Genomic DNA, 10,508 nt, shown 5'->3' on the forward strand with positions numbered 1-10,508 from the left:
AGAAAAGTTCCTTTACTGGGGACGTCTTCGTTGGCAAACTATAATACTAGCTAGAAATAGAGAGGAACAACGAAAAGGTTCCTAGGGGAGTGAGTGAGCATTACAGACTGGAAATACTAAGGATAGCTTCTCTCTCTCTCTCTCTCTCTCTCTCTCTCTCTCTCTCTCTCTCTCTCTCTCTCTCTCTCTCTCTCTCTTTCTCTCTCTCTCTCTCTCTCTCTTTCTTTCTGTTTCTCTCCCCCCCCAAGCACAAAGCTGTGTCTCTGTGAGAAAGGCCCCAACAGAAAAAATAACTAAAAATTAACTTCGTGTGGTCTGAAGGCTAAGAGCCCGCAAAGAACTTGCAGTGGTGCTGTTCTTTGGAAGAGGGTTGACTAAGAAAAGATATGGCTAACGTTCCCCCTCCCTCACCCAGAGACCCAGATCCCGGTCTCCTTGCCCAGTAGACCCTAAGGCATATCACCTCCGTTTGAGCTGTCCACATTCTAGAGCCCCACGGCCCAGAACCCTAGGGATTTCTATGAAAAAAAAGTTTATTTAAATTTTTTACATAAATAAATAAATAAATATATTCTGGTGTTACAGAAACAGTACAATTACACATCTAGTCAGGAGTGGGGGTGGGAGTGGGAGGGGAAGGAGGGAGGAAGAAAAACAGGGACAGATACCAAACATTTCACAGCCAGTATTTGGACCACGGTGTTATCCATCACATTCCGCTTCGGAAGCCGAATGAGCTATTTGGAAACAAAGCAAAAAGGTTTCCTCAATACTGATACCACATATTAAAACATTACTTGGGGGGGGTGAGGTGCAGGACGGACTTCGACGGGCTGCCACTCTTGGTCTGGGACAAGTTTATTAGTCCCAAGAGGGACAGACTGGCAATGAGACAGATGGAATTCGAGGAAAGAGAGGAAAAAGGAGATTACTTTTCAGAAATAAAAGCAGGAGAAAAGGGCAATTTGAGAGCGGAAAGGAAAAGAAGTGCCCAAATATGAAACGGAATTCTGTCCAGGAGTGTAAAAGCCAGGCAAACACAGAAAACACGTAATTAAAGGAAGTGACAGAAAACTTGAAAAGAGTCTTCAAGAGAGGGGCCAAGGAGGAGAAGGAGACCTGTGGCCAGCAAGTCGCTGGTGTGAGGCGGGAAGAGAGGGATGGATCCTTATGAACAGGCTGGCCGCTCGGCAGGCTAAACACTTGAGGAGTTAGATGCTTTTACTGTATTCATAGTTCTTAACTTCACAGTACAGTGTGTGGGTCAATCTCCCAGACACTCAGTTATGGTGCTGGGGACTGGGCAGTGGAAAGGCATCACCAGTCCTCTAAAAAGCGCGCCGCATCAGCCTGGTTCTTGGGCCTCTACAAAACCATATAAAATCCGAGCGCCGCGTTTGGCGTTAGGTAAGGGCGGATTGGGATAGCACTGAGAGTTCCCAGCACCTGCCTCCCGGGTCAGTCTCTCGAGTAGAGGGGAGGGAGTTAGGACCTGTTAGGGGTAGTGGCCAGGAGAGCCTTGAGCCTTATGGAGTGACAGTGAGGTCCCGTTCATCCTTTCCTGACGAGGATGGGGACATGGGAAGTTCATCGTCGTCTTCTGAGCACTTGGCGGAGGAAAGGGACGAACACTTGCAGCTGTGGGACGCTCCTCCGACACCGCCCCCGCTGCCCCCGCGGTGGGACCCGCTCTTGCCCTCTTTCTTATGCTTGACTCTGCGGTTCTGAAACCAGATCTTCACTTGCTTCTCGGACAGGTTTAGGTAGGTGGCGATCTCAATGCGGCGCAGACGGGATAGGTACATATTGGAGGCGAACTCCCTCTCCAGCTCCAGAAGCTGTGTGCTGGTGAAAGCTGTGCGCATCCGCTTGCTGCTGGGCAGTTGGCTGGATGTACTATCTGGAGGGAGAAGACCACAGAAGCTAGAGGTCAGATCTCTATATATCTATTCTGCAGACTCCGCACCCCACTCCCCGCCACCCCCCCAATGTAACTCCACTGGCCTTAGGGCCTCCTCTCCCCTTTCTCAGAATCTTGGGTGCTCACTCAGGAGTGTCCCTGGCCACTACCACCTCCCCATCCCTCCTTTTTACCTCCCCGCCCCCCCCATGACCCAGGATTCTCCCCAGCCTGGACTTCACCCTTTACTCCTCCCGTGACACCTCCACCCTGCTCTCCTCATTTTCATCCAGGGAACTGGGAAGGGTGAAGCTTACCCACGGAGATGCAATGGAACTGCCTGGGGTCAGGCAGGGGGTAGGTGGTTTGGTAGAGGGCAGCGGCGGCAGCGGCGGCGGCGGCGGCCGGCCCATGGCTGACCCCGGAGGAGACCGAGGAGTGCTGACGGGCTAGGGGCGAATGGCAGTACTGAGAGCCGAAAGGGGGAAAGGACGCCTTGAGCAGGGGAAGGGCTGGTGGGCCTGGGGGCCCGTGCAGCTGGGAAGCGGTGACACATAGCGGGCAGACGCACAGCAGCCCGGCCTTGCGCGAGTGGCAGGCGCCGGGCGAGAGCCCGTGCAGGGCGTGCGGGGGGTGCATTGCATAGGGGAAGAGCGGGGGTGGGCTGCCCTCGGGCGCCTTCTTTTCCCCGGCCTCCCGCAGCACCAGCGAGTCCACCAAGAAGGAGCGTGGCATGACCCTTCTACCCAATCCCTCCCAGCGCGTCGGTCCCTCTTCGGCTCCGGCCGGGCCCCGCCTGCTGCTGCTGTCGCCCGCTGCTGCTGCTGCTACCGCCGCCGAGAGCTGCCGCGGGAGGAGCCCGGGGGTGCTGGCCAGTTCTACTGGTGCTGAAAGGCGCTGACTGCGCTGCTTAAATAGGACTATTGCCATGTGATGGGCTACGCCAGGAGCGGCGGAGGCCTCTCAATAGGCTTTTTGTGCCTTTTCTCTTGGCATTCACTCTGCACGCTTCCTCATTATTTCACTTGTTAACTAAATGAACTGCATAATGTACTCTATTCTTGTCAACCCCACCCACGCCGTAACTGGCGCCCTCGCCCCCTCCTCTCCCTTTTGCGGGTTTATTTTCTCATTCTCCCGCGATTTAATATTCTTCTCTTTCTCTTTATTCCCCACCCCTTTTTGCTTTTTTCATTTTCAGTCTGCCCGTTTCACTTATTTATTTTGCATTCTATTCCCCTCTCTTCCCCCAGTCTTTGCGCCTCCAGCTCATTCTTTCCATCCTGTCCCCACCTCTACAATGTCTTCCACCTTCCAATCCCAGTTTCCCCTTCCATACTGGTGCTCACTGAACGAACCTGCCTTTACCCAGCTCGGGTTCACCAGGGCGTAGCCGTGGCTCTCGGCCAGGGTTGCCCACCTGTGGAATACCATCTCCTCTTCCTATGTCTGCCTCAGTTCCCAGGTTGTGGGTATGAGAAGAGTGTATGGGGGCGGGGGGAAGGAAGAGGAGGGGAACGATGTACGGAAACCTTCATTACTTTGTATGAGCTCCGTAACTGAAGTTTCCCTATATTCTCAACTTTCGTGATGTCTACAACGAATGGTCTTTGTTAAAGATCTGGGGATGAATTTAGTTTTCTACTTCAGTTTCTTACTTGATAGTGAAATTTTAGTCCCCTCCCTGCTTTATTAAAGCTATCTAACGGTGAAAGGAAGGGGGAAATGTTAAAGATCTGGGGATGAATTTAGTTTTCTACTTCAGTTTCTTACTTGATAGTGAAATTTTAGTCCCCTCCCTACTTTATTAAAGCTATCTAACGGTGAAAGGAAGGGGGAAATGTGATTTTAAAACCTTGAAAGTGTATCTACACACCTCTCGTATACACATCGACTCTCTCTCTCTCTCTCTCTCTCTCTCTCTGTCTGTCTGTCTGTCTTTCCCTCTCTCCCCTCTATCGCTCACGCTTTCTCTCCACTTATTAAACTTGAACAGACTGCGTTTTAGGTTCTCTGTTACTGCTGCTTTCCCCCAGATCAACTATTCCACAACATTTCAATGGGAGCGAGCTCCTGCAGTTTAACTCCCTTCTTTCTGGATACACAATAGTTAAACAACTTCAAACGCCCTGCGCCATTTATCCAGGCTCCAGCTTTTTAAATCGTCTCAAAGCAGTTTCACCCAGGAGCTTTTTCCATACAATGGGAAATTAGCACAAATATTTAGAGTTTAGAGACAGAATTAAAACACACACACACACACACACACACACACACACACACAGGACTCTAGCCTCTAGGTTTTGATGCTTTGGGCAAAAAACATTGCTCTGGGTGGGGAGTAGAATGTTATCTCTGAGAAACTAAGGATGAAGCTTGTTAGATGCTTTAAATTAGAGTCTTAAGACGCACAGGAACTAGCTACCGAAGACCAAGATACAGGCACCATTTTTAATTTCTAATCCTTTCCCACAAAAATATAACCGATTAAGAAGCAAGATCTCTGTTGCCAGAGAAAAGAGATTTCCTCTTACAGTGTGTTGGGGGGGCGGGGAGGAGAGGCATGGGGGAATAAAATTACCAGTAAGCCTTTAAGAATACAATATTATCTAGAAATGTCCAGTGCTCGATTCCCCCCTTTCTTCTCCATTAGAATTCTAGGCCACGAACATCCTCAAATATGTAGGCCTTTCGCCAGAGAAGATGGTCAGCAAACCGTCTCAGGACTGGCTCACACAGCGACTCATTAGAGTTCTCGTTGCGATCGCTTCATTTAGTAACGGGAAATGTAGATATGCTGAGACTGGAACTGAAGCCTAGGAAAAAGGAAATCTCCCCGTTGGGCTGTGGCTGGCTAGAGGGACTGAAGAGATAGGTAGAGAAGTAGAAGACTTGGCGGGGCGAGTAGGAGGTTAGGGGCTATGGGTGGGAGGCTTTCTAGAGGCCTAAGGAGGGGGGCACCGCTTGCGGCATACAGAAGTCTAGCCAAGCCTCACTGGTTCCGAGGGCCAGACCTTAGGGTTTAATTCAGATTACGTCCCATCTAAGTTGGGAAGGAAAGGGTTAACGGCCTTTGAATGCACAGCAAGCCCAAAGCTACTGGGAAAGAATATTGAGGAAAAAAATAACCAGGACCTTATTGAATGTCATTGAAGAAAGTTTTGAATGCCAGATAAAGAGAGGCGAATTAAAGTGTGTGACAGCGAAGGCTAAGCGAGCACAAAGGGAACTCTGTCACACTCTGGGGCAAAATCCGGGGGCTTTTTACCAAGTCTCTTCGCTATGATTGAATTAAGTAATAGGAAAACATTTTCTTTCGGTTTAGAGCCATTAGACAAAAACTTCAAAGAGAATAATACTTTTTAATGTGCGGCCCCACAATGGATTCTGCTTTGTGCTGAAATGTTTAAATGGTTTGTTGGGCAACTCTGAGTCGGAGAGACTGAGGCTCGAGCAAAATCACATCCTTGATACCGTTTTCAGGAAGCCGGCAACTAAGAGACATTTAATCCTGGGTCTTTAAATAGGCGATCTCCCCCACTAGCCTGCTTGCGTCGTGCCTGGCAGGAGCTGTTGAAAAAGAGTCATCTGGAGCGTCCTTAAAAGGTGAAGAAGGACGAACCCCAAGAGTTTCATTGTAAAAAATTAAATGTCCAAGAAGAATCCGGGAAAAGGATGTTATTCTCGGGCATTTGAGCTGCAGACTGTTGGGAAGGCAGGATTTCCGGGGTATCTCAGCCTCAGGTGACTCCCCATGGCTTCTAGTCATTTCCTCCCCTCTCCTCCTTTCCCCTCCATTCGCCTTCATTGTGCCAGTAACCCAGAGTCCTGGAGGCATTGGTACACTTCCCACCCAGCAGCACCTGCAGCTGTGCGGTGTGGCCCAAAGAAGGGTTTCAAACTCTAGCCTTTGACCCAAGTCTTCCCTCTACAACTCGAAGAATTTATTAATCCCTGGGTCAGGGAGCAAAGGCAAGGGAGAACTCCGACTGGTATAGTGTCTCAGTAGGAAAGCATCTCTCACTGTGATCTTCAATAGTGGTTTACTTTTATTTAGCACCTTAACAGTTTACAAAAGTTCTTTCCAACAACTCTTTCGCCCCGGATTTGGGCCGTGCTCTGCCACAACAAATGCGTCCCCCTGACCCCCCACCCCAAAAGCAGAGAGCCCAGGCTAGGAGAACTGGAAGATTATTTCTGGGAACACTGGGGGCATAGCTCGATTAATTCAGTTCCCTTTTTTGAAGAACTGGTTTTTACTTGTACGTGTGAAATAGTGCCATATAAAATCATTGGTGTTTGTCTTACTGATAGTTTTTTTTTTCATTTTGAAATAACAAAATCTTCTCATCCATTGATTCATCCAATGCATTTAACAAGAAGTTACTAAGTGCTACTAAATAAAGACGAAGAGAAGGAAGCTCCCTCCCCCCAAATCATCCATGACCTCTAGGAATTTACATGGGGGAGGACGGAGGAGAGACATACAACAGGAATATCTATAAGTACATGCAAAATTTATGCAAAGCAAACACACAGTGATTTTACACCTTCTTCCCTGGCAAATTTGCTTCAAGAGCAGAATAAGAAATATGGAGGACTAATCCTCAAAGTCCAGAGATAGGCCAGTTGGGCAATACAGCTTCTTTCTTTCTTTCTTTCTTTCTTTCTTTCTTTCTTTCTTTCTTTCTTTCTTTCTTTCTTTCTTTCTTTCTTTCTTTCTTTCTTTCTTTCTTTCTTTCTTTCTTTCTTTCTTTCTTTCTTTCTTTCCATTCAGAAGCATCCCAAGATATCTTGGGGTTTACAGGCTACAGTTCTTTCTTAAGGACCATGCCTAAACCCAAATCACTCTGGCTCTCACTGATTGGCTAACAATAGGTCCCAGGCCAAACCCAGTCCTCTGAAAGAATGAAGGACAAACAACAACGACCTGAGATAGGTGAACATGGAGAGGTGAGGTCCAATTTGTCCATTTGGAAACTAAAAGACTGGGTATTTGTGACTGAACATGATAGAGTTATTGGATATCCATCTTTCCTGGGAGCATCTCTCTCTCCCTCTCCCCCTCCTTCCCTTCCCCCCTCTCTTTCCTTCTCCCTCTCCTTTCTCTCCTCCCTCTCCCTCACTTTCTCTTCAATCCTCTCTTCCTGCCTCCCTCTCTCTTCTCTCCCTCTCCTATTCTTCTATTTAAGTTTTATTTTACAACTTAGCTCATCACACACTAGCCAGGCTAGTGGAGGGAAAACAGAAACAAAATCGAAAAAGAAGTACAGCAAGTGAGTATGAGAGCAGACTTAGGGATGGGTTCTCAATCAATCGAAAGAAGCTAGTTTGGTCATTAAGATGGAAAAAGAATTTAAAACAACAACAACAACACCCAATTGTCTTCTGAGAGCTGTCCACAGTCAGCTATGGTGATCTTACTGTTCTTGCTCACCCCGGAGCCAAAACATTCCATACCTGGTTGATAAATGCTGATCTAGTGAATCAGTGAATACATATACACATGTGCCTTCTTTCACCTGAGCAAAGATAACTTCATCTCAGCAATAAGGGATGGAAAAAGAATTGCTATTTGTATTTGCCCTAGCGTTTGCAGTGGTCAAAATTCCAGGTCCAATTAGCTTAGGGGTGAAGTTCTTATCAGCAAAATTTTCACCACTAATAGATTTGCTGATGAGTTCTATGTGTGAAGTCATCCATCTGGCACATGAACCACGAAAATGAGTCCTTAAAAATAGGAATACCTGTAATCAAATTCTTTCTCTCCAGCACTCAAGGTGTAGATATTTTTTCCCCCTGTCTTTGCCTGCAAAAAGTTGGAAGGTAAGACAGCCCATGAGCTCCTATTGAATATAAATCAAATTCATGGGCAAGTCAAGACATCACCCTCAGTGATGCTATGGTTCTCTTAGAGAACAAAGGATGGACAACAACAGCCAATATTTACATAACATTTAAAAAACAACCTGTGAAGTGCTTTATACATATTTTCTCATTGATTCTCACAATCCGGTAAGGGAGATGCTATCATTATCCCTATTTTACAGATAAGGAAGGGTCACACAGCTAGTAAGTGGTCGAGACAGGGTGTAGATTAAGGTCATCCTGATTCCATTTCCAGTAGTTATGGAAGGCTGTCTGGGGGAAAGCGAAGGCAATGAAGATGGTGTCAGTAACCAGAAGGCTCCTTCTGGTTAGGCTAGGCAAAGCTTTGTGATCTAGGTGGCAGCTTCTGCATAGCTTCTCTTCATTTTCTAGGGAGCCAATAAATCAACAAGTGTTTATCAAGTGCCTACTATGAGCCAGATAGTGTGTTAAGCATTGAGGATACAAAGACCATATTAAACAGTTCCTGTCCTCAAAGAGCTTACACTCTAGAGAAGTAGTAATCTTCTATCAAGGCACTTCAGTTGTCCAAGTCTACCAAAAAAAAAAAAAGAAGAAGAAGAAGAAGAAGGGCACCTCACCTGACGGCCTCCCCTGCACATTTGCTTAAAATTCTTCAAGCTTTAGGAACTGGTAATGCAAAGCTTCTTCATTAGAATGGGATCGGCACAAGTTTTATATATGCCAAATGAAAGAGTATCTTTTAAATTTTTCACTAACTTTTTTTACTTAAAATTTAAAAATCTTCTACCCCTCCCACTATTGAAAAGAAAAACAAAACCCTATTAACAATCAAGCAAAACAATTTCCACTTTGACCACGTCCAAAAATATATGGCTCATTTTGCAGCCTGAGTCTATCACCTCTCAGGCAAGAGGTAGATAGCAAACCTCAAGATTGGCCCTCTGGAATCATGGTTAGCCTTGATCAGAGTTCTTCAATTTTTCAAAGTTGTTTTTACAATGTTGTTATTGTACAAATTATTCTTGTTCCACTCATTTCACTTTGTATTGGCTCATACAAGTCTTCTCAGGCTTCACAGAAACCATCTCTTTTATCATCTCTTAAGGCATTCATATACTATTTGTTGTTTGACCATTGGGCACTCCCTTACTTTCCAGCTCTTTGCTACTACAAAAAGATAAAACAGTTTCCAACTCACTGTATGCAATAGGAGAAACTTCCACACCAATGAAGAAAATGATTCCTCACTAGTTGCATTTTGGAAATTTAAATGGATCTGCTTTGCTTTTAAACACTGTTATCTCTATTCATCTGGACTCTTCTTCATTTTTTTTTTCATTGTAAGAAAGGGAGGCTGGTAAGCAGCCAGGATGTACTGTGCCTGCTTGGAAGTATGAAATGTAAGGATGCCAGAGGAATAACCCTACAATCAATCAATCAAACTGCAAACAATTTTTATCCAACAAATGAAAGCAGATGGATGAGGTTGATATAACAGGAGATGCAGCTTCATCAGGCTGAATTTGTTTTCTTCACTTGCTTTTGGTATTCAGATGAATGACTTTACATTGCCTTTTGCACTGCCTAGAAAAGAATTCCACTGAAGCAACACTTTAAAAATACAGTTGCTTTAATTCCAGAAAGTCCCACCAGGGCTAGAGTGAAGAACAAGTCCTTTATTTCCAAATAGGATGCGATCGTTTTACTTCACCAAACTTTAAGAAATTGATGTTTATCCTACAGGAGCAAGTCTATTGCGCTACTCCCTCTAGTGTACACAGGCATACAGTTTGGACTGGGTTCAGTCCTGGGGAACCTGGCCTCTAATAAGAGTGGTTAATGTTCCCTTTTCTTAGACTCCTTGGCTTATTAACCTCCCCCCCCTCCACCACACACACACACAAATTTTATTTTTAGCTTAAATTATGGTTCATGTCTAAGGTTTCCCACAAAAGGAGGTGGGAAACAAAAAGATATTCAATAAACAATATGAATCAAGTATGTTATGGGAAATTCATTCCTATGCACAAAAAAGCTAAAACACAGGACATTCACAAGCGCTCATTTTTCAAAAACAAAATTACAACAGTATTCAGTAACTTAACTTATGACTAATCTTAATATCTACTGGGATGCTGATACTTAAATCTTATCAGAACATGAAACAGCTTGCAAGATTGCTTATTAGGCATTTTACATTTTACTTCATCTCTTCACTCTTCAAACAACTTTCAGTTCCTTTATGTTGGTAAATGGCAGATGTAGGCCAGTCCTCCCATGGCTAACCTCTCAAAGGCAGTGGAGTAGCAGTGAGGCATTCCTTTTCTGTTGTCTTTCAGTTCCAACCTGATGGAATCTCCAGACCTCTCCAACTCACAAGGTCACTCTCTAGCCTGGATGTGTCCATCTTGGGATAGGTACTCATTTGCCTAAAATCAGGAAATGACAAATATGAGAGGCAGCCTAAATCCTAGGCTTAGGCTTGCCTAGGGGGGACATGTGTTTTAGATACCATGTGCTCAGGGTGACCATGCTTCTAGAGAAGCAATTTGAAAAAGTCCGCACAATGTTCAAATCTGGAAAGACAGAGGTTGAGGTATTGATCATGTCTTTTTGTTAGGGCAGCTAGGTGGCATAGTGGATAGATTACCAGGTCTAGAGACAGGAAGACTCATCTTCCTGAATTCATATCTGGCCTCAGACACTTGCTAGCTCTGTGACCTTGACCAAGTCACTTAACCCTGTTTGCCTCAGT

At 45.5% G+C, this 10,508-nt stretch overlaps 1 protein-coding gene across 1 annotated transcript; it reads right to left on the bottom strand.

Annotated features, from left to right (window-relative positions):
- Positions 1-1,526: 1,526 nt before the first annotated feature.
- Positions 1,527-2,830, bottom strand: GSX1 (GS homeobox 1). Its single transcript, XM_020997132.2, has 2 exons — positions 2,218-2,830; positions 1,527-1,900 (listed from the first exon to the last, which is right to left on the bottom strand). The coding sequence occupies exons 1-2, from the start codon at positions 2,828-2,830 to the stop codon at positions 1,527-1,529; spliced, it is 987 nt and encodes a 328-aa protein (XP_020852791.2).
- Between the last annotated feature and the right edge of the window lie 7,678 nt (positions 2,831-10,508).

The sequence above is a fragment of the Phascolarctos cinereus genome, unplaced genomic scaffold, assembly GCF_003287225.1.
Source record: "Phascolarctos cinereus isolate Bilbo 61053 unplaced genomic scaffold, phaCin_HiC Scaffold_726;HRSCAF=1367, whole genome shotgun sequence".
Taxonomy (NCBI): Eukaryota; Metazoa; Chordata; class Mammalia; order Diprotodontia; family Phascolarctidae; genus Phascolarctos; species Phascolarctos cinereus.